A 25399-nucleotide genomic window follows, 5' to 3' on the forward strand; every position below is an offset into this window, starting at 1 on the left:
TATGGTTTTCCACCCAAATGTGGCTACTACCTATTTTAATAAAGCTTTATTGGAACATGGCCACCCACAATCTTTCACGTGCAGTGCACGACTGCGATAGAATGGAATTTTTTGCAACAGAGACGGTAAGGCCTGCAAACCTAAAACATGGACTACCTGGCCCTTTACAGAAAAGTTTGCCAACCCCTGTGCCAAGTGAAAGAAGTGAGACTCAGAGGTTTATATAGGGCACGATCCATTTACATGACATTCTGTAAAAGCAGAAGTATGGGGTCAGAAAACAGACCTGTGATTGTCAGGGTTTGGAAATGGTGGGGGGGGTTGGGGGGATTGACAACAGAGTATGCTTTTGAGGATGATAGAAATGTTCTATATCTTCACAGTAGTGGTAGTTATATGACCATTTGCTCCTGTCAAAATTCACAGAACTGTGTATTATAAAGGGTGAATTTTACTGCATGTAAATTATGCCCTAAATGATAGCTCAATGAACTTAAAAAATAAGTAACCATGTACACAGCAATTATGTGCCAGGCATTATTATAAAGGTTTTACTTTTTACTCATTTAACCCTCTCAATAACTCTTTGACTTAGGTACTACTAGGATCTCCATTGTACAGCAAAAGGACCCGAGACACAGTAGTTAAGTCCCTGGCCTGTGATTATACAGCTGGTACGTGGTAGAGCTAGGAACTGAACTTACACAGCCTGGCGACAGAGACTAAGTTTTTACACTGCTGCAACATAGTGTGTGTGTGTGCGTGTGTGTGTGTGTGTGTGTGTGCACATGCGTTAGTCACTCAGTCATGTTCGACTCTTTGTGATCCCATGGACTGTAGCCACCAGGCTCCTCTGTCCATGGAATTCTCCAGGCAAGAATACTGGTGATTCTGCATATAATTTGAGAAAAAAATAAAGAAACAGACTAAATAGTTTTAATAGGATGAGATATTACCAGTTGCCAAAAAAAGAAAGCTTGGGGGCTTTTTTTTTTTTCAGTATGGTTCTGTTGTGGAGGTTCTGCTGCGTAGTCCTTCCAAAAATACTTAAAAAAAATATACGGCACTATTGAGGGTAATTTATTTAATTTCTGACACTACATTTAAAATAACATTTTATTTTTGTTTATTTTTCTTCATAAAAGCTGGAAAGTGTTGCAACTGAGAAGCTAAGCACCAAGTTTATTTTAGAGGCAGTAAACACAGCCTAAGGCCCTCCTTATAATTATGACAAGAGAAAGACTCATTTGGGCTTCATATGGCTTTGAGTCACAAAAACACATCTGCACTCTACCTTCCCTAGAAATATGTTGATTAAGGAGAAATAAGAGAAAATCAGCAGGAATAAAACAGTAGCGGTAAGTAACAACACGTTTTAAGAAAAGAGGCCTTTGGACTCCAAATTTTCCCAGACCTGCTAATAAAACTGCCTTGTTTAATCAAGACAGCTTGATTAAAAAGAAATCTGGGAAACAGACTCCATTAGAAGACTGATCCTGAGATTCTGGGAGAAGCCTTGTTAAAGCAATAAGCCCTAAGTCACCTGAGCAGACACCTTACTCACCACCATACTCCCTCATGCACTCAGAGTATAGTGGATGCCTTCAAGGAGTCTAGAGATTAGAGGACAAAAGAAAGAGAAAATTACACTACCGCTTAGTAGATTAAAGAGAGAGAAAACGCTATAAGAGCCATAGGAGGTATCGCCCCTGATACAGGCCTGAGAAGGCTTCATAGCTAAATCAGGTCAAGAAAGCTTCACAGGCATTAGCTATATGACAATACCAGATATGGAAGTAGACACAGCATGTGATAAAACCATAAGTCACTGTAGTGAATTGGTCAGCACACTACTTTCTTAAAAGCATGAGTTACAATCCAATATTTAAAAATTGTTCTCCATATCTATGAGCCTGTTTGTTTTGCTACATTTGTTCATGTTTTTTAGATTTCACATATAATTGAAAATATATATTATTTGTCCTTATCTAATTTCACTTAGGATAATACCCTCCAAGTCTTTAGGGCTTCCCTGGTAGCTCAGACAGTAAAGAATATGCCTGCATCGTGGGAGACCAGGGTTCAATCCCTGGGTCAGAAGATCCCCTGGAGAAGGGAACGGCTATCCACTCCAGTATTCTGGCCTAGAGAATTCCACAGACAGAGGAGCCTGGCGGGCTACAGTTCATGGAGTCACAAAGAGTTGGACACGACTGAGCGACTTCCACTTTCTTTCTCCAGGTCTACCCATGTTGTCACAAGTGGGAAGATTTCATTCTTTTTTTTTATGGCTAATATTTCACTGTGTGTGTGTATGTATATATATATATATACACCAGATCCTCTTTATTCATCTGTCAGTAGACCAGGTTGCTTCCATATCTTGGTTATTTTAAATAATGCATCAGTGAACACTGGAGTGCATATATCATTTTGAATTAGTGTTTTTGTTTCCTTCAGATAAATACCCAGGTCACCATAGTTCAGGTGGGAGTATAGTAGAAATAGGTGACGAGGATTAGGAGGTAAAAACTACGAGTTATAAAATAAATAAGTCACAGAGATGTAATGTACAACACAGGGAATATGGGCATACTATATATGATATACAATACTGTAACAATTTTGGCACATAACCTGTATGTTGGCATATATTGGTTATTTGGCACATAATCTACAATAAATCACTATGTTGTATACCTGAATCTAGTATAATATTGTTTCAGCTATACTTCAACTTAAAAATGATATAAATAACAAAATTTGTTATATTTCACGTAAACATTAAGATTTATATCTGAGATCAACCTGCTGAAACTGAACAGTGGCTGCTGTCCTTAGGCAGGGCTCATGCACCCTTGTTAGCCCAGGATTCCCACTCACTGGCTTGACACTTGGATCCTACCAGTCTGATCCCTTTAGGCATATAGGCTTGCCAAGCCTGGCCTAAAGACAGGACAAGCCCAGCACCACTTCAGGATCTATTACCTAATTCAGCTCCTGATGTCTGAAGAAACGAGAGCCCAAGACACAAAGCAAACTGTCTTGTGCCTAGCCTAAGTCCAAGTGCAGCTCCCAAACAGAAAAAAAAAATCTTATCTTGGTACAATTAGGAGAATATCTAGTATTTAATATTACTTTGATGTTGTTATCTCTGATTATATTTAATTATAATGGGCTGTGGGGAAGTAGGTAGTTTGTTTTTTTTTTAACTCGTAAGCAAAGATTCCTCTCCATGTTAAAAAGACAAAATTCCTCCAGCATTCTGATAGCAAACATATAGCTTTTGTCAAGAGACGGGCACATAAAACACTTATATAGAATTGAAAGCCAAGTTCATAATCTTTGAGAGTTTACATCTCAGAGAACAGAATGGGATTCAGAATGAGATCGATTTTACTATATCTGTACACAATTAGACTTTCAAATTAAAAAAAAATATATCCTAGACATTTGCAACTTCAGGTGAGACAGAAAACAAGATCTAATAATTAGTGTCTATTTCTGAAAGAAGTGCATATTTAAAGACCATAGGCAATTAACAGCCAGGTTGTCCTGTAATCATGTAGAGTAATAATTGGAGAATAAAGTAGGGTTTCATGCAAATCACTTCTTACGGCAACTCTCACTCTCACTCTCATATTTTGTGGTTCAGTTCTATCTTGATAATGGAACTGTTAGATTTAAGTGGAATTGCTTCATGTTTTATTGTCACTGAAAAATACTATATTTTTATATTCCTGAAAAGGAAATGCAATAAGCATTTCCTTAGAGTGACTCTCAAGATATCTTAATGACCTTTCACCTCCTGAATCACTTTGTGATTCTAAACAATGATGTTGCTCACATTTCTCAATGTAAACAAACTGGGTGAGGGATTCATGATTACTCCATAGGAAGAGTGGCTAATGGCTGGCCCCTCATCTCCACTGGGGACCACAAGAGAAAATAAGACAAGTCCATCTTTCAGGGGGTGGGGGAGCTGAGAAAAGAGCTCTGGCTCACCTTGAAGGTGCTATCTCGCCCTTAAGTGGCCGTGATTCCTTTGAGAAATCACAGAGAAGTTATTTTAATACCAATCACAACCAGCCAAATCATTAAATTACAACACTTTTTTATAGCTGAAAAGCAAGGAAAATACCCTTTGGCTCTGTCTGAATCTACTTCAAATAAAATCACATCACTACATGATCTGAGGTCTGAGGGATATGTTTTACCAGTTAGGTACTTTAAAGACACAGAATATGTGTTCAGAGGTGTCCAAACTTGATATTGGGTTTCCCACGTGGCGCTAGTGATAAAGAACCTGCCTGTCAGTGCAGGAGACTTAAGAGACATGGGTTTGATCCCTGAGTGGGGAAGATCCCCTGGAGGAAGGCATGACAACCCATTCCAGTATTCTTGCCTGAAGAATCTAATGGACAGAGAAGCCTGGCGGGCTATGGTCAACAGGGTACCAAAGAGTCAGACACAACTGAAGTGACTTAGCACGCGCGCACGCGCACACACACACACATGCAAACTTGATATTGCTCTTCAGTTGCAATAGTGTACTGACGATAAAAGGATCTGGAGAGGGAGCCTGAGAGCAGGAAGGGAAGAACAGCTGCTGCAAGCCCACATACTAGTAAGCCAGGTCCCTTTGGTCTCACCATGACACAGCAGGGCGCATCCTCTGACCAATGACGAAACTGAGTTTTGTTATTCCTTGGGCAAGTAACTGACAGAATCAGAATCCAATCCCAGGTTGGACTCCTAATCATTTGTCTTCATCTCTGCTAAGTTATCTTTCCCTACATGTGTGAGGTACCAAGGGCCCTAGATCACCAGTCTCACTGGCACCAGCAACGCAGGGAGCTGAGGATGGCAGCCGGAGGAAACAGAAGTTCGAGGGAAGTTGCTTTACCCAGGGCCAGCCACACTGGGCAGTGACACCCAAGGATCCACCTAACAGCATTTTTCCTTAAGTGTTTCCCTGACACATACATTTGGAAATGGACACAGAATCAAAACGGACTCACTGTCCCCCATCCCTCTCAGGTGAATCAAACGCTGACCCAATGAGCCAAAGGACCGCCTCCAAGCTTCACAATCCAGATGGCCCTTGGCTGCATTTTAATTATATGTTCAAAATACTTTGGAGTATAATTTACAATGCACGCTTTCCATTTCTCTGTGAATTATTTCATCAGATATACACATATTTATAACTTTTCTAGTTTATACTCACAAGCATATAATTGGATCTCAGAACTCCTTTGTTGAAAAAAATCACACATTTTGAAATAAAGCAAGTAAAATTATTTTGCCTAACACTGCCTAATATCTTAAAGCATCTATGTTCTTAATTTGCAAACTCTACCAAAAGGAGGCCTACCTAGCATTAACACAATTTAACTGTTAAACTGGAAAATGGGAAGAGGGGAGCTAGTGGACTTTTCCCAAAGCATTTAAAGAAAGTTTCCTCAGTCCCACAATATTCCTAAAAAGTTTCTTAAAGAGGCCTTAAAATGGATAAATAGTTGAAAGTGAAATGCAAAGTCAAATCAAAATGAATGTCAGCGTCGCTCAGTGAGCAACAGCCTAGAAGCTCACCAGCTGTCAACGCTAATCATAGCTCAGTCGTTGACTCACTGTGTGACCTACCACAGTACAGTTCACCTCTCGGATTTTGTATGCCAGCAATAAAATAGCATCGCAAACTCCTCGAAGGCCTGATGTGAGTTGTAACTCAAAGATATCGCCATGGCCCCACTTTGGGAGCTGAGTGTTAAATAAAAACCAAAATTAAAAGGAAGATGATAGGATGCACTTCAGAGAACATTTCCAGCTCTGTCTGCATAATTTCAGTGCTTTAATGAAACATGTCTCTGAGAAACGGTTAACCATATAGAGTGAAGAATAGTTTCAACTGGCCTCCTGGAAAATGTAGTGTACTGAGAATCCTCATCAAACTTCAGATACATCAGACACAGCTCCAATATATTTGGTTGTGTTTTTAAGAGAAAAAGAGTCCTTCCAGGAATCTATGTACAGGATTCTAAACAAGAGAAGAAAACAGATGATACAGTCTTTGACATAAACTCTAAGAATAAAACTCTCACAAAAAGAAAAAGAAAAAAGAAAATCACACAACTCATTTGTCAAACTAGATTAGAAATTAAAGTCAGGACACAGATTTAATGACTGGATGCTTATCAAAACTTTTCTCTTCTTCCTGAGAACACGACTGGACTACACTTCCCACCTTCCTTACAGTTGGCCAGAAACGATCTAGTGAGTCAAAAAGCTATACAACATGGCAAAACCACTAGAATAAAGGGATACAGGTCCCTGAATAACTGCAGGAAACAACTGTCCACCTATCCACTTTGAAGTGTAATGTGAACAAGAAAGAAACTTTCACTGTGATAAGCCATTGAGCTTTGGGAGATGCTTAATATACCAGTTAGCTTAACACACAGATATAAGATACGTTTAGCACTGCAACTCAATATTTACAATGCCCATACATTGTTTGTTCAGAATCATCTGCTGACAGGTTAGGATCCACCATTTATAGAAAAATAACCCATAGAGATGTTGCTGTTGTTTAGTTGCTAAGTTGTGTCTGATTCTTTGCGACCCCATGCGCTGCAGCATGCCAGGCTTCCCTGTACTTCAGCATCTCCTGGAGTTTGCTCAAATTCATGTCCACTGAGTGCATAGAGATAAATCTCTAAAAGAATTAGATAATCAAATGAAAGCCCAAGCAAACCGTGAAAAGTGAAAGTGAAAGTTAGTCCCTCACTTGTGTCCAATTCTTTGCAACCCCATGGACTGCAGCCCGCCAGGTTCCTCTGTCCACGGAACTCTCCAAGCAAGAATACTGGAGTGGGTTGCCATTTCCTTCTCCAGGAGATCTTCCCAACCCAGGGATTGAACCCAGGTCTCCCACATTGCAGGCATACTCTTCACCGTCTGAGCCACCAGGGGAGCCACCAGGGGAGCCACCAGGGAAGCCACCAGCGAACCCACCAGCAAACCCACCAGCAAACCAAGGTGCATGGTTGACATAATGCTGATGCTGATGGCTCTCTAAGCAGGTAGGTGAACCTTGAAGCCTATTCTTCAACTACTAGTCCTTTCTCCTCTTAAATATACAGTCTTCATATGGTGTCTAACACTACCTTCTCCGTTCATAGAGAATTTCTCAGGCAAGAACACTGGATCCAGTTGCCATTTCCTACTCCAGGGGATCTTCCTGACCCCAGGGATCGAACTTGCGTCCCTTGTGTCTCCTGCACTGGCAGGGGGATTCTTTACCACTGCACCACCTGGGAAGTCCATCCAACACTACAGCTCCACCTAAACATTAAAATCAACAAAAATTAAGGCTGTTTAAGGACAGTTGCTGTTACAGCACTCTGTAAGATTTTTTAAAAAAAGAAAGGCTGTTCATGAACCTATAAAGAATGCCTCTGGAGATGGAGGACTATTCACTCAGAACAAACAAGTCTGGTAGCCAAAATTGCCTCTGGTAAGCATAAAGCCAATGAATCATGTGATAATTGCAGCTGTATCAGTGCTCAGGAAGATTTAGACTGATTTCAAATCCACATACTTTTTAGCTTAGGAGACAGAAGTATGTTTACAACTGAGGTTAAATTCTTAAAGATATTAAGCACATGCAAAAAATAGTTATATTCAACCAAAGATACTATTGAAAAGTGACACTTAAGTAGAATCTTTGCAACTGACATTTTCTCAATTGACATCATGTCTTAGATGGTATGCTTATGATTTGAAGTATAATTTTTAAAAATTAGAGCACTTTCAGTTTTATAGAAAAATTGAGGGGACATTCCAGAGATTTCCTACATACGTCCTGCCCTCACATAGGCAGAGCTATGATCAATATCAATCACCAGAATGGCACAATTTTTACCAAAGATAAACCTGCACTGATACAGCATAATCACCCAAAGTTAACAGTTTACTTAAGGGTTCACTCTTGGAGTTAAACATTCTATGGTTTTGGATAATATATTATGACATGTATTCATCATTGCTCTAAAAATCCTCTGTGATCAGCCTATTCACCTCCCTGCATACATCCATGGCAATCACTGATCTTTTTACTATCTCCACAGTTTCCCCTTTTCTGGAATGTCATATAGTTGGAGTCATACAGTATGCAGCCCTTTCAGATTGGCTTCTTTCACTGAATAATATGCATTAAGGTCCCTCCATGTCTCTTCATGGCTTAATAGCTCATTTCTTTTTTAGTGCTGAATAATGGAGAGTTGGACTGTGAAGAAGGCTGAGCGCCGAGGAATTCATGCTTTTGAATTGTGGTGTTGCAGAAGACTCTTGAGAGTCCCTTGGACTGCAAGGAGATCCAACCAGTCCATTCTGAAGGAGATCAGCCCTGGGATTTCTTTGGAAGGTATAATGATAAAGCTGAAACTCCAATACTTTGGCCACCTCATGCGAAGAGTTGACTCATTGGAAGAGACTCTGATGCTGGGAGGGATTGGGGGCAGGAGGAGAAGGGGACGACAGAGGATGAGTTGGCTGGATGGCATCACTGACTCGATGGACGTGAGTCTGAGTGAATTCCGGGAGTTGGTATTGGACAGGGAGGCCTGGCGTGCTGCGATTCATGGGGTCGCAAAGAGTCAGACAGGATTGAGCGACTGAACTGAACTGAACTGAATGTTTCACTGTCTGGATGGACCACGGCTCATTTATTCATTCACCTACTGTTGGCCATTTTAACTGTGTCTAAGTTTTGGCAATTAAGAATCTGTGCACATGTTTTTCTGTGGACATAAGCTTTCAGCTTCTTTAGGTAAATATCATGAGTGTGACTGCTGGATCATATGGTGAGAATATGTTTACTTTTGTAAGAATTCATCGAACTGTGGTGTTACAAAGTGGCTGTGTCATTTTGCATTCCTACCAACAATAAATGAGAATTCTTTTTGCTCCACATCCTTACTAGTATTTGGTGTGCTTATGATTTTGACTGTGCTTATAATTTTGATTTCTTCTTGATTGATATTCATCTTAACTTCAACTTTCTCTAACCTCTACCAGTTTCTCTGGCCAGCAGTGAATATAAGCAGCATTATGCCAATCAAAAACTCAGCTATTTAAATAAACCTGGTGTTGTATCTTTCTTATTATTTCTAACAAGGCTAGGTCTGTCTATTTCAAAGCTTTTATGTCCTATATGGGAGAAAAGAAAGAAGTATAATGAACACTAAAGACCTGCTAACATGTTAGGTCCTGTGAAGACTGGCTTGTATATTTTTGAGTTGGTTAGTGCTTGGCATGGGAGTAAAGAGACATTATCCTTATCTTATAAAGAAACTAGAGTTCTGGAAACTTTCATATCCTGTACATAATAACACACTCATCAAAACTCAACCATACTTGTATAAAGACACATTCAGCGAATTAAGTATCTTTTCATTTGGGGAATCTATTAAGATAAAACCCAAAGTAGATCTTACTTCAGAGAAGGCAATGGCACCCCACTCCAGTACTCTTGCTTGTAAAATCCCATGGACGGAGGAGCCTGGTGGGCTGCAGTCCATGGGGTCGCTAAGGGTCGGACACGACTGAGTGACTTCACTTTCACTTTTCACTTTCATGCATTGGAGAAAGAAATGGCAACCCACTCTAGTGTTCTTGCCTGGAGAATCCCAGGGATGGGAAAGCCTGGTGGGCTGCCGTCCATGGGGTCACACAGAGTCAGACGCAACTGAAGTGACTTAGCATACATACATGCACACACTACATCATTAGCTTTGGGAAAATATAAGTCCAATTGCATTCCCTTCTAGCTAAATTCTGATTTATTCCAAAAAATCTGATTCTCCCCCTACCAAAAAAAACAGAGCTTTAAAAATTTTTCACTATAGAATAACAAATAGTGTTGTATTTTATATTCATCAATTTATCAAAAGTATATTTGTGTAATTTTTTAGGAACACATCACCATATAAATCAAGTCTGCCGTAACTGACATAAGCTTACATACAAAAAAAAAAAAAACAAAAACAAATGATGAGAACGTCACGGAATTTATTACTTATAACAGAAAGAGAGTTTAAGCCAATAATTGGGGTTGTCTACCTTGATATTGGCTCATATTCAGATCAGGAATCAAGGAAGAGAGAAAACAGAAGAGTGTTTGTGTGACTGTTTTCACCCATTCTACAAGCTCAGATCAAGGTCATGCCATTTGCTACTAAACCTCAAAGTCTTAACATGGTGTCCCTGAACCCAAGGGTCTCCAGTGATAAGAGCAACTTTCCTGCTAACTACAACCACACTTCAAATCACCTGGGAACAGCTAAAACTTTTGACAAGTTTACTGTATTCCAGGAACTCTCCCATGCTTTAATGGTCTTCCACAGTCCTATGAGGAAAGTACCACTGTTTTCCCCCATCTTGTAGATGGTGAGGGTTGGGGGGGATGGTGGTGGTTGGCCCAGAGAATTTAAGAAAATTGCCCATCGTCACTCAGTTCTTCAGGAGCAGAGCTGGCAGTCAGACTCAGACAGCCTGCAAAGACATTCCCAAGATTGTGTTCCTGTCCTTTCTGTTGCTGATGAACAGAACATCAATGAGAATCTCTCATTTCCTGGATTCTAATAATATCACTCCTTACACTGAAAAGAAACTCCCTGCCTATGCATAGTGCAAAAAAAAAAGTTCACATCCGGGCTTTGAGAAAGCTGTCTGTGGTTCTCAGGCTTCACCTCAGAGCTGGCTCAGGAAGCCCACACACCTCCAGAACGGGTAATGGAAGGAACACCCGAGCGTGGCCTACGTGAGAGGGCCACCCTCAGACCTAAATAGATCTTTGTTACATCAGCCACACTGCTGGGGCTAAAAAGAAGCCCACACTGTCACACCAGTTTCCAGCCAGGCCCTAGAAGGTATAAAAGAAATGTGGAGTTTAAATTTTTTTTAAGTTTCCAGAAAAAGACCCTCACTCTCTACTGCAAAGACAAAAGTCCAAGACAGCCCTCTGTGAAAACTCTGCATTCCTACCCTAGTTTTGCCCCCATTCTTCCCATTGCCCGAGGGAACCCTCCTGCAGCCCTGACTATAAGGCTCCCCATACTGCTCCTTAAGCTACCTCTTAGTTACCACCTCTTAATGCTCAAAATTCTCCAAGCCAGGCTTCAGCAATATGTGAACCATGAACTTCCTGATGTTCAAGCTGGTTTTAGAAAAGGCAGAGGAACCAGAGATCAAATTGCCAACATCCGCTGGATCATAGAAAAAGCAAGAGAGTTCCAGAAAAACATCTATTTCTGCTTTATTGACTATGCCAAAGCCTTTGACTGTGTGGATCACAATAAACTGTGGGAAATTCTGCAAGAGATGGGGATACCAGACCACCTGACCTGCCTCTTGAGAAATCTGTATGCAGGTCAGGAAGCAACAGTTAGAACTGGCCATGGAACAACAGACTGGTTCCAAATAGGAAAAGGAGTATGTCAAGGCTGTATATTGTCACCCTGTTTATTTAACTTATATGCAGAGTACATCATGAGAAACACTGGACTGGAAGAAACACAAGCTGGAATCAAGATTGCCGGGAGAAATATCAATAACCTCAGATATGCAGATGACACCACCCTTATGGCAGAAAGTGAAGAGGAACTCAAAAGCTTCTTGATGAAAGTGAAGTGGAGAGTGAAAAAGTTGGCTTAAAGCTCAACATTCAGAAAACGAAGATCATGGCATCCGGTCCCACCACTTCATGGGAAATAGATGGGGAAACAGTGGAAACAGTGGCTGACTTTATTTTTCTGGGCTCCAAAATCACTGCAGGTGGTGACTGCAGCCATGAAATTAAAAGACGCTTACTCCTTGGAAGGAAAGTTATGACCAACCTAGATAGCATATTCAAAAGCAGAGACATTACTTTGCCAACAAAGGTCTGTCTAGTCAAGGCTATGGTTTTTCCAGTGGTCATGTATGGATGTGAGAGTTGGACTGCGAAGAAGGCTGAGTGCCGAAGAATTGATGCTTTTGAACTGTGGTGTTGGAGAAGACTCTTGAGAGTCCCTTGGACTGCAAGGAGATCCAACCAGTCCATTCTGAAGGAGATCAGCCCTGGGATTTCTTTGGAAGGAATGATGCTAAAGCTGAAACTCCAGTACTTTGGCCACCTCATGTGAAGAGTTGACTCACTGGAAAAGACTCTGATGCTAGGAGGGATTGGGGGCAGGAGGAGAAGGGGACGACAGAGGATGAGATGGCTAGATGGCATCACTGACTCGATGGACGTGAGTCTGAGTGAACTCTGGAGTTGGTGATGGACAGGGAGGCCTGGCATGCTGCGATTCATGGGGTCGCAAAGAGTCGGACACGACTGAGCAACTGACCTGATCTGAAGCTCATAACTTAAACTCCATTCTCCCTCCAGCTTGAAATTAGAAAAGGAAGCTGTCCCATGAAGTGACACTTAGCTTTCACTAGACAGCAAGGAAACCCTAGAAGAGCAAACTGTCCTGAGAAGAAGACTGGATGTCTTCCAGGTCCCTTCCAATTAAAGTTTATTATTAAACAGACCTATACTAAACTCCCTCAGTCATGTCCAACTCTTTGCAGCACCATGAACTGAAGCCCCCCAGGCTCCTCTGTCCATGTAATTCTCCAGGTGAGAATACTGGAGTGGGTAGCCATTCCCTTCGCCAGGGGACCTTCCCTCCAGGGACTGAATCTGGGTCTCCTGGATTGCAGGCAGATTCTTTACCTTCTGAGCCACCAGGAAAGTCCCCTATACTAAACAACAAATGATAAATACCTTGCTCTGGAAAATCTGCACACCAGTGCAGGGGTGTTTGCTTGCTACATACTGGTGGGATTTAAGACAGTGCTGGGATGTTTATATCCCAATACTCAGCCTCCTGCTCCTTGGTATATGGCTAGTCTGGGGACAGAGAAACATCAAGAAGTTTTGTGGAAACTTGGTAACCTACATATGGGTGAGGAAATGAGAGGGGAAATGGAATGACTAAGCCTCTCTGCTACTGCTAAGTCGCTTCAGTCGTGTCCGACCCTGTGCGACCCCATAGACGGCAGCCCACCAGGTTCCCCTGTCCCTGGGATCCTCCAGGCAAGAACACTGGAGTGGGTTGCCATTTCCTTCTCCAATGCATGAAAGCGAAAAGTGAAAGTGAAGTTGCTCCGTCGTGTCCACTCTTAGCGACCCCATGGACTGCAGTCCACCAGGCTTCTCCGTCCATGGGATTTTCCAGGCAAGAGTACTGGAGTGGGTTGCTATTTTCTTCTCTAAAACCTAAGACCACTCAAAAAAATCCTACAGACTTCCCTGGTGGTACAGTGAACAGGAATCTGCCTGCCAATGCAGAGGACATGGGTTCAATCGCTGGTCCGGGAAGATACCAAGTGCCAAGGAGCAACTGAGTCCACATGCCACAACCTCTGAAGCCCGTGTACCCTAGAGGCCATGCTCTGAAACAAAAGAAGCCCCTGCTCAGGGCAACTAGAGAAAAGCTCCTGTGCAGCAGCGATTACCCAGTGCAAACAAAAAATAAATAAATCACGGCTCTAACAGCCAATATTTAAAAAAAGAAGAAGAAGAAGAAAATCCTAATGCATCTCTGGAAGCAGCCTGGAGTATAGATGCCATTTGTGGCCACAAACCTCCTTCCCTGCAGGTGGACATAGTCAAAAGAGGCCAACATTCCATTCATCTTCTCTTCCCCCATCAGCTTTCTCACTGGAATTGAAGATTTAGTTTGCCAGCTCCAAAATATAATAACAACAACAACCACAGCTCTCTGCCTAGGCCATGATCTCCACCTTTTCCAAATGTGACCTTATTTATCTCAAAAGAAGAAAAAATTTCTCTTGACTTGAGTCAACAGTGAAGACTATTCACTCCTGAAAAACATAAGTGTTAATAATATGCTTTCATGAAGAAAAGTCACACCACAAAGTAGGGTGGAACAAAAAAATCCTTACTATCACCTATAACCTCCAACCTGCCCCTGAAAATGCCAGTCTTCACAAATATCTGTATTTCCTCACCTACTGCAGCTTTTATTCAAGCAACTGAGTAAAAGGGAAGTGAATCACATTTTAGTGAATTTCACTGTGTTTTCCATTTAATTAATAAAAAAAAAAAAGGTATATGTAATAGTTCTCCTTCTATTCTTTTCCTTGCAAATAGAAGCTAATTTCAAAGAATTTTGTGAGCTGACCTGGCACCAAAACACTTACAAAAGTATCCACCACCAAAGGTGCTGAAACAATTGACCACCTTTTAGAATCAGCCCGTTTGTATTTAGAATACAACCTCTGTCTGTATTTTAGGGAGGAAGTTTTGTACCAGGAATATCAAATAAGCACCAGCTTGGGGCCAGTGGAAGCAGTGCTTCAAGTGCAGGATTGCCAGCAAAATGTGCCTGAACTTAAAAGTCAACCGACTGCTTTCTCAAACATCAGTACCTTGGGCTTTCAACACTAACTTATCATTAAAGGAGGACGGTTTATTGGTTGGCATCATCTCATAAAAACTGGGGGGAAAAAACATAAGAAACACAAGCCAATACTTTTAAGCATTGCTCTCTAGAAAAATAAGAGCACGCCTAGTCACATTTAAGGCCACAGCTTCTATAAAATGTAACCAAATAAGGGGCATCAAGGGACAGCTTTTTCTTGACTATTGAAGTCAGGAAAATTTCCTCCCCTAGAATGGCTCTGATTGGCAGATTCTCTCTGAAAGAGGACAGCTAAGGCCTGTGGTCATTTTATGTCAAAGGCTCAACTGAGCTGGTCCTCCCTCCACACATACCCCTTTCTCTTTTTCTGCCAATCCCTATGGCTAGATCCAAACCTGCTACCAAAAACATGCTCATGGCAGTGGCTTTAAGGGACAGGAATCAACACAGAAGACACATGCACTTGGGCGGGCGTCTCCTGCAACTCATTGACAGAATATGCCTATGGTGATTTTTCTCAAAAGAACTTGTCAGATTAAAATTATAAATGACTCAAAACTGCTGGTATCTGTTTCAACTGGCTATTAGGGTGGTCAGGATGTCTAACTTAGGAAGGAGAAAATGACAAAATATGCAGGAATCAACAGACCCTTGCTTGACTTGATGTTCTTGACTAAAATTAACTCCTAACTTGATGGACTGGAGGCAGTATCAACTGCTTATTCTATTGAGAAATAAAAGAGAAATCAAACAACAACAAAACATATTTCCGAAACAGTATTCCCTGGGTACAAAGTTAAGTTATAAATTCTGAAATAGAACATGCTTACTATGGTTAACAGACAGGAACCATGTACAAATTTAGCAACAACTCATCATATTAGATATCGGGACCTTTGGCACTGGCATTTTCCTGTATCGTTTCAGAGTGTACTGGTAAAGATGGCAGACGAAATCTAATCTGTTAAAGTCCATGCCCCAAACAGAACTGCACTTCTAAAATAGCCTCAGCAGAAACAACATCATCTTTTCACACTTATTTTTAAGGAACCAAGGAAACATTTTAAAAGAAATAGTATATCAAGTGTGTTCAGGAGTGAGAATGAGCTTCAATAGAAAGTCAGTAATACCTGCAACATGTATACTTAGGGAAACCTTAAGAGCAATACACTCACAGGGAACTCTGTGCAGTGCTATGTGCCAGCCTGGATGGGAGCAGGCTTCAAGGGAGAATGGACACATGTATATGTATGGCTGAGTCCTTTCCCTGTTCACCTGAAACTATCACAACATTGTTAATCAGCTATGCCCCAATATAAAATAAAAAGTTCAAAGGAAAAAACAAAAAACAAGAGTAATGTGCTCACAGTTAAGAATGGAAAGAAACACCACAACCTATATCCAATACTGTCCATCTTTTGGATCCAGCACTAAAACTTAGCTTCCTTTTTTTGTTGTTTTAAATATACAAGCCAGCAAGTTGATTCTTCCTAATATGTGTTTTTTACATGGCAGTTCCCATTCAGGACATGAGACTCCAAGCAGTGTGACTGGCTCTACTACCCTGGAGCACACAGGAACAGAAACAAGAACTAGACAACCCAGGCAGGGCTGAAAGGTTCTCACAAAAATGTAGGATATGAGTAGTTCATAGCCCAACTGCAAATAGTTTCCCAAATTGCTTCACCTTCGTCTTTGAATCTGGGATGAACCAACCAGCTGGTATCACAAAAAGTCCTAATGACGTTGGGAAGAGGGGACAGGAGATTAATACTAATTACTGAGTTAGTATTTCAATCCTGAAAAGAACAAAACCAAAAGTTATTTCCTGGCATCAACTTGAACTATGGGAAAGCATAGTTGTAGTGCAAAGGGGAAAAAAAAGAAAAGAAACCAACACTCTGAATTATTTGGAAACTTCATGCCAATTCTATTTTCATAGCTTTCTCCCACTAAAAATTTTACCCAGTATAAATAATAATGCTACGTAAGTAACTAAACCTTTCAGAAATAAACCCAAAATTTTGAGTTGGGTCTTTTGTGTAGGCTCTTTCTTTTCCCATTTCCTTTCTCAGCTGTCTGCCTGCTAATAAGACAAACTCTTGGCAGGAACATAGAAGGTATCCAGACATTTGGATGAATTAGACAAAGAAAGTCTAAGTGAATAAACCATGGCACTCGGAAATAAAGCAGTCTTTTAAAACCAAAGAGCCAAAACAGAGGCTAAGTAATATAATGCTTTCTGATAAAGAAATTTACTTTTTAAAAAATGAGATACACATAGTTCTCAATGATCATTAAGGCAATATTCTAAATTAGTGTTTTTCAGATCAAGCTGAGATAGTAATTTCTAAACAATACCATTACACTCATTTCATATACAGTACTTTAACAGACTTAAGTTTCATATTATAATCAATACATGGATAATTACTTACTTGCTTCCTTTTGTAATGAGCAAAATGAGAGAGGCCTAGAACAGTGGCAAGAGCACCTCCTCCAACAAGAATAGTCCCTTTCACCGCCTTTTGAAATGCCATTTCTTAGCCTAAAAGGCAAAAAAAAAGGAAACAAAAAAGTTGAGATTTTTATCACATAATAATCTAATAATAAAAATAAACTATAGATTATGAAATTATGTTAAACTAGAAACAAAAACAAACCATAAGGAATTTATTAACATACCAATTTGTACACCACAATTCAAAACCAACACACAAAAAACCCTAGGAAACTGACAACATAAAAGTTACTGTCCAACAGGAATTACAAAAAGGAAAATTCAGAGACAACTGAGGATATTTAAATAGTATAAAGTCAAGAGAGCTGTGAAAAGAAATGTCATTGTGTGTCTGACAAAATTGCAAGCTGTACTTGCGAATTTGTTCAACCACTAATCCCCTCCACAAAAAAGAACTAGTCGAAGTCTTCTGTCATTCAACATCACAATGAACCTGATGCCTGCTCCGCATTCTTTGGCAAGTGTTTAATTCCACCCTGGTACAACTCTCTTCCTGAGTTTTCCCCTTCCCAATAAACTTCTCACTAAAACTGAAAGCCAACACACTTACATTTCTAGCCCTGGAAGAGTCTACACTTTACAGATTAAAAAGTAAAGGAAAACCATGCTTTGACCCTTCTACAAAATGACAGATCCAACAGTGCTGTAATTTCTTTCATTAAGGGAACTTTTAAAAGAATGAAAAAGAAGGTTTCTTCTAGTCAGAGTTTGCATGGCACCACAATTTCAATGGGAAACCCTCTAGATCCAGCACTCCTTCATGCTCGCTGTATATTTCTAAATAAAGTCTTGCATTGAGTTAGCTATCGACTTTCTGTCTGCTCATTTGGATTGATGGAATTTCTTGATTTTTTTTTTGTTTGTTTGTTTCAGGCCTTGTACAGTCTAACATTCTCCAGAAACCAAAAAAAATTAAAATGAAAATTCCACTGAAAAACCTACTCCCTTTTATTATGCTAAACAAACAAAAAAGATAACACTGTGTGATCACTTAAAAACAATTCTAACTTAGAGTTAATATTGAGCAATTTGACCCCTCTAAGTCTTCCACTTACAACAGCGGCTGGCACATCAAAATCTTACAGTGGAGCCAGCACCCTACTGCTGGATGGGTGAAGTTCTGACCTATCTAGACTCACACCTTCTACTCTACAGATCTCATGACTCAAAGTATTTAATGTGAGGCCAGTTTTAACCTAGGATAGTAAAAAACATACACTGCCTCAATGTAAATTATGATACAATTAAAATGTTTGAGTTCATGTTGAATGAATAGAATATTAGCATTAACTATCTTAAATCAAAGAATTTCAGTACAGTTGGTAATGACTGTACAGTAAAATCCATTTTGGAATACTAGAATTATATATGGGAAAAAATTAGCATTTCTTAAAGTATTATTGTTTCTCTAATCTTCATTTTTTTTCCAGACAAACTCCTAAATTCTAAGACTTATCTTTATTTTTAAGATTATCACCAGAAAAATATTTTACATGCATATGTTCTCTGCAGTTGCAGGTCTTTTCTTTTCCACCGCTTCACTGCATCAACTGTCCCCTCTCTCCCAAGTTACGCAAAAGAGTTGCTGTATACTGGCTGAGGCTTCCATTCAACATTCAGTCAACCCTAAGCAAAACCTAACGTCCACGATTTTCTGACAGTGAAAACCACAACTTGACCAATTTGGAAGGCACCTGTTTGTCACAGCTCAGCATCACCATTCCTAGTACGGCTATAAATGTTCAAATGGGTGCCAATGGATCGCACAATGAAACCCTAGCAGCCCAGAGATAGCATACGATCCCCTAATTGGACCAATTGGACTTCCCTAGCACTATGAACAAAGTTAGTGGAGGCGATGGAATTCCAGTTGAGCTATTTCAAATCCTGAAAGATGATGCTGTGAAAGTGCTGCACTCAATATGCCAGCAAATTTGGAAAACTCAGCAGTGGCCACAGGACTGAAAAAGGTCAGTTATCATTTCAATCCCAGAGAAAGGAAATGCCAAAGAATGCCCAAACTACCGCACAATTGCACTCATCTCACACGCTAGTAAAGTAATGTTCAAAATTCTCCAAGCCAGGCTTTAGCAATACATGAAACACATGTAATACATGAAACACATGAAATACATGAAATACATGAAATACATGAAATGTGAACTTCCAGATGTTCAAACTGGTTTTAGAAAAGGCAGAGGGACCAGAGATCAAATTGCCAACACCTGCTGGATCATGGAAAAAGCAAGAGAGTTCCAGAAAAATATCTATTTCTCCTTTATTGACTATGCAAAAGCCTGACTGTGTGGATCACAATAAACTGTGGAAAATTCTGCAGGAGATGGGAATACCAGACCACCTGACCTGCCTCTTGAGAAACTTGTATGCAGGTCAGGAAGCAACAGTTAGAACTGGCCATAGAACAGCAGACTGGTTCCAAATAGGAAAAGGAGTATGTCAAGGCTGTATATTGTCACCCTGCTTATTTGACTTCTATGCATAGTACATCATGAGAAACGCTGGACTGGAGGAAGGACAAGCTGGAATCAAGATTGCCGGGAGACATATCAATAACCTCAGATATGCAGATGACACCACTATTATGGCAGAAAGTGAAGAAGAACTAAAAAGTCTTTTGAAGAAAGTGAAAGAAGAGAGTGAAAAAGTTGGCTTTAAGCTCAACATTCAGAAAACGAAGATCATGGCATCCGGTCCCATCACTTCATGGGAAATAGATGGGGAAACAGTGGAAACAGTGGCTGACTTTATTTTTGGGGGCTCCAAAATCACTGCAGATGGTGACTGCAGCCATGAAATTAAAAGACGCTTACTCCTTGGAAGGAAAATTATGACCAACCTAGAGAGCATGTTCAAAAGCAGAGACATTACTTTATCAACAAAGGTTCATCTAGTCAAGGCTATGGTTTTTCCAGTGGTCATGTATGGATGTGAGAGTTGGACTATAAAGAAGGCTGAGCACCAAAGAATTGATGCTTTTGAACTGTGGTGTTGGAGAAGATTCTTGAGAGTCCCTTGGACTGCAAGAAGATCTAACCAGTCTATCCTAAAGGAGATCAGTCCTGGGTGTTTTTTGGAAGGACTGATGTTGAAGCTGAAACTCCAATACTTTGGCCACCTGATGCGAAGAGTTGACTCACTAGAAAAGACCCTGATGCTGGGAAAGATTGAGGGCAGAAGGAGAAGGGGACAACAGAGGATGAGATGGTTGGATGGCATCACCGACTCAATAGACATGCGTTTGGGTGGAATCCGGGAGGTGATGATGGACAGGGAGGCCTGGCGTGCTGCAGTTCATGGAGTCGCAAAGAGTCAGACACGACTTAGCAACTGACTGAACTCAACTGAACAATTAGAAACAAAGAATAGAGACCTAGTTCTATTTACCTGAAAAACGCCAGTGCCCATCCCATACAGATAACAGCCTGGCAGTTGCTTGGACATGAGTTTGATAGGTGGTTGACTTTAGCTCAGTATCACTGTTTCTGTCTTCTTGATAATGTCATTGATGACCTCACAAAGGACACCACACATCAAAACAGCCAACTAAGGGATGTTATACAACACAGTCATCAAGGGTCTCAGCAGAAGTCATTCAGTCAAGTCTGGGGTTAGCTTTTCCAATTGTGTAGGTCCTCACATTCCCTGCTCACCTTATTATATTGCTTCAGTTTGATTTTCCTGAAACCAAAACTTGCTAAGGAGGATTATCTTCATGGATTTTCTCAGTGAGCCACAAATACTACAGGAAAACTGCTTTGACATTATTTTGCAGAATTAGTGATAATTGGCTATAATAAAAAGTTTCTTTTTTCAGTATTTTCATAAAATAACTATGCTGAAGTAACATTATTATTTCTATTGTGATCAAATGTATCCATAAGATAATCTAAGTAGTAGATTTAATTTGTAACAAATTAAGTCACTCTTAGAGATAATTCAAAAATAAAAACATAGAAGCAGTCAATTTTACCTGGCTCTCCTAAGATGATGATAATCATCACTGTCATTATCATCATTATTAATGTTATAATGACAATAGCTGCCATTTACCGACTTATTTGCTAGGTAATAGGTACCATGATTTTCATTCTTTACATAGATCAGCTCATATCACCCTCACAACATCCTACTTTAATAAAGAGGCACTTGCAGTTCAAAGGGAATAGGAGATTTGTACTAGGCTAGTCACAGTAAGTGACAAAACCACAACTTAATTTTTGTTCTTAATCATGAGGTGGTTCTGCCCTGGCTTTGCTCTGAAAAGGTAACTGCTCCCCAAGACTCACACCATATTTTGCTATTATTCCTCCAAGAAGATCCTATTCTCAAGCATTCACCCAAAGTGTACAGAGCCTCAACATTAGGGTTTCTCTAAGGCAATGAAGAAGACTCTGACAAAATACTACTAGTATTAGTACTACTAGTAACCTGCCAGATAAGGTAAAACTGTTTTAATGTTCAAAGAAAGCAATGCAACACCAGATTAAAAACCATAAGCTGTGAACTACTTGTACCAATTTACATTCCATTATAAAAAAAAAGTTTTCACAGTGATTACAAAGAGGAAAAGATTACTGTCTTCTATATAAAAGCTGCAACCAGGAAGCTAGCAAAGACTGGGAACAAAAATGCCAATAACACCTATTGCAACTAAAAGTGTGAGGAAACCAGAGGTAAAAAAGAAAACCAGAGGTAGAAAAATCATCCAAAAATAAAATTATCTTAGTTATCAGAGCATGATGTCCAGGTTTAATAGCCTATGAATAAATCATATATATGTTGACTCAGGACTGGCTCCTGTATTTGCACAGATCAATGCCAGCCCTCTAATTCTTGCAAGGAGAACACTAGGCCAACTAAAAAAAAAAAACCTAACTAAAGTTACTCAACTAAATATATCTGTGAGTTTATCAACTGCCCTCCAGGAACTTATAATGAATTTGAAAGCTTAAATAACAAAATCTGTCTTATTACTGTCTTATAACTAGTTGTGCTACACTAAATGTTATTCATACTCTGATAGACAAAAGACTCTGAATAGCCAAAGCAATCTTGAGAAAGAAGAACAAAGCTGAAAGCATCCCAATTTCTGATTTCAAGCTATATTACAAATCTATTATAATTAAAACAATATGGTACCGGCATAAAAAGAAATACATTGGTAAACAGAACAGAATACAGAGCCCAGAAATAAACCCATGCATACCTGGTGAATTAATTCAGAAGAGAAGATACTTGAACAGGCTCTTTAAGAAAAAAGGATTTGGAGGGGAGTGAGTATGGGCAGGTCTGGACTGAGAAAGATCTGGAGGAGAAAGAGGAACCTCATGGTAAAATTCAGGAGGCATGCAAGATGTTATCTGGTTTGCCTGGAGATGATGTTCATTTGGAAATGAGGTTTCCAAGAAAAGCTCACAGCAAGAGATAAGAAGACTCTGTACATGTGAATAAGGTATTTTTCTATGATATTCTGTTGATCATGAGCTGAGATTGCAGATGAGCGAAGCAAGCTGCTGCATTGCATGACTTATGAAGAATGTTCAAGTAGATTGTTGTGTTGAAGCATATGATGAAGACTGAGGGACCAAGTGGAAGGCAGTAATAGTTCCCACATGAGAAGATGAAAGTCTGGTTTAGGACAACATCAAAAAGTACACAGACAATGATACTTTGCACAAATCTGACAACATCAAAAAATACAAATGCAGACAATGATGCTTTGCAGAAATCTGACAAGGGATTGTGGAAGGAAACAGGAAGAGACTGAATGGCATAAGGGGCTTTAGCCTGGGTAACTGGGGACTTTTCCCAACATTACAACATTAAGAATCAGAAAGCGTAGCAAGTTTAAGGGAGAAGAGGAGCTCATTTGGAACCAAAGATATTTAAGATCTTGACAGAACACCTAACAGAGAGAAAACTGCAAACAGATAGGTGGGTCTCAAACTCAAATGAGTCTTCGGAGCTAAAGCTATGGTGTGGGGAATCTTCTGCCAAGAACCGACAGACAGACAAACCCGCTACAAAATAAAATGTACTTACTGCCAGCAAAACAAAAACTGGACTTGCTACTTCTCAAAGTTTGCTGACCCATGCTTTGAGCTAACCCTGCACCTTTTCTGGCACAGAATTCCTGGCTGTCCTTGTAGGACTCCCATTATAGACAGTTGAGTGACTTCAACAGTGAACTCAACCGCTCGGATATTATCTTAGATAGCCTGAGAGCTCACCACTTCTGCCTCCTCCTATTCAAAGGTAAGGCTACTCTGCCAGTGAAATCATGCATTTAAATAACTTGACCACACACTTGAGATTTAAAAACAAGAAATAACCATCCAGTGAAAAAGGTTGAGGTTCCTCTCGGCAACTACTCACAAGAGAATTTATTCCAGAATGAAAGCACAGTTCCTGGCCCCTAAATTCTCAAAACAGAGTCTTCAAACTCCTCTCCCTGTTTTCCAGTCCTAGCTTCTCTCTTAATTTAGCATAAATAAAAATCTCTCCAAAGACAGTCTTCCTCCTCTACGGAGGAAGTCCTGGGTCCCTTCACTTCTACAAAAACTCCTATCTTCCTTCCTAATCTCCAGGCTCTACATTAATTTAAGAAAGGCTGAGGTATCTTAGGGTTTTCACTTTTAGGCTAGCACGGATGCAAAAATACTTCTCTCCATCCCTTTTAAGAGTGATCGGTGTGGGCAGTGGGGAGTGGAGAGGATAGCTCAAAGATCATTTTTTTCAGAAGAGTCATTGCAACCACAAGCACTGTGATCCCTGGAACACGTGTTCTCTTGCAAGATATAAAGGTATTCCATGCACTTCTGATCACTGAACAGAGAACCTCAGGTGAACAAGGCATTTAAAACACAAAAACAAAACTCCCAGCATGTAACCTAGATGTAGCATGTACTACTTCACCCACCCTCTACCTAAGCAGATGCAGGTCCAAAGGCAGCAAGAAGCTCCTGACACTTCAGTTGTGCAGCCACCACCCCACCTTGTAGCTGTGTGTGGAAAGCCTCCCCCTCATCTATTTTGAGCCATGACACTATGTCAAACCCACAGATGGCAAAAGTCAGAAAGCCAGGCCTCAAGGTCTACCTGCACACAAATTCAGTAACTTAAGGGAGAAAGGTGCATGATTCTTACTAAATAAGGCCTCATCAGAGGAACTCCTACACAGCAAGTCTAGAATCATAGCAGTTGACTGCAAGTCCACAGCAAAATGGAAGGAGAGGGAGTGAGCACAAAAGCACCTTCCCACCCAAGCAGTTTTAACTATAAAAGTCAAGATTTGGAGGGTTGCTTTGAACTAGCCATGTTTCAACAAAGCAGATCCTTTACTCTTACAATTGATATGAGAGCAAATGTTGTGCATACTTTCCCATAAGAAAGAACATCATAGTTTAGGTACACCAAGCACAAGCTGATAAAGAACTTACACGCATACCAATCAAAGCACGTCATGTACTAGCACCTCTTTCCCCAAGGTTGACTTTCCAGAAAGGAGAATGATTAACACTCTGCCTACAAACAGATCCTCCCCAGCCAAGCAGAGAGGCACTTCTGTACACATACATCTCACAGAGCAGCCTGTGATCCCTCTAGAAACAGGCAGCCCTCAAGCGTCCTTGAAAGCTGTCAGACATAAATGAACAACACAGTCAACATCAGGGGCCCATCAACCTGTCCTCTGGAAACAAAGATGAGCCCAAGCCTATAAACTGAAAATGAACTGCTCTTTTTACGGTTGCTTTAAACGTTTTTGAAAAGGATTTAGGCCAAGTCTGGATAGAAAACGGACCCAAGGGTTATCCACAAAAGACTATCCCAAAGGAAATAAGTGAATGCATAAAATCCTGAAAAAACAGGGAATACTTAAGTGTCTTCACCTTCTTCTCTAGATTTGCCTTTATTTTGTGCATCAGTTCAGTTCAGTTCAGTTGCTCAGTCATGTCCGACTCTTTGCGATGCCATGAATCGCAGCACGCCAGGCCTCCCTGTCCATCACCAACTCCCAGAGTTCTCTCAAACTCATGTCTATCGAGTCAGTGATGCCATCCAGCCATCTCATCCTCTGTCGTCCCCTTCTCCTCCTGCCCCCAATCCCTCCCAGCATCAGGGTCTTTTCCAATGAGTCAACTCTTCACATCAGGTGGCCAAAGTACTGGAGTTTCAGCTTCAACATCAGTCCTTCCAAAGAACACCCAGGACTGATCTCCTTTAGAATGGACTGGTTGGATCTCCTTGCAGTCCAAGGGATTCTCAAGAGTCTTCTCCAATACCACAGTTCAAAAGCATCAATTCTTCTGTGCTCAGCTTTCTTTATAGTCCAACTCTCACATCCATACATGACCACTGGAAAAACCATAGCCTTGAC

The 25399-nt window shown here is 40.4% G+C and overlaps 1 protein-coding gene across 7 annotated transcripts in view; it reads right to left on the bottom strand.

Moving 5' to 3' along the window:
* The window catches only part of GPD2 (glycerol-3-phosphate dehydrogenase 2), a 236497-nt gene that overhangs the window by 97617 nt on the left and 113481 nt on the right, over positions 1-25399 (bottom strand). For 6 of the 7 annotated variants that reach the window (XM_059892151.1, XM_059892154.1, XM_059892145.1 and 3 more), the window contains 1 exon segment: positions 16919-17028. In XM_059892151.1, coding sequence (XP_059748134.1) covers positions 16919-17020 — 102 coding nt within the window. In that variant the 5' untranslated portion in view covers positions 17021-17028. 7 annotated transcript variants of the gene reach the window in all.

The sequence above is a fragment of the Bos taurus genome, chromosome 2 (genome assembly GCF_002263795.3).
Source record: "Bos taurus isolate L1 Dominette 01449 registration number 42190680 breed Hereford chromosome 2, ARS-UCD2.0, whole genome shotgun sequence".
Lineage (NCBI taxonomy): Eukaryota > Metazoa > Chordata > Mammalia > Artiodactyla > Bovidae > Bos > Bos taurus.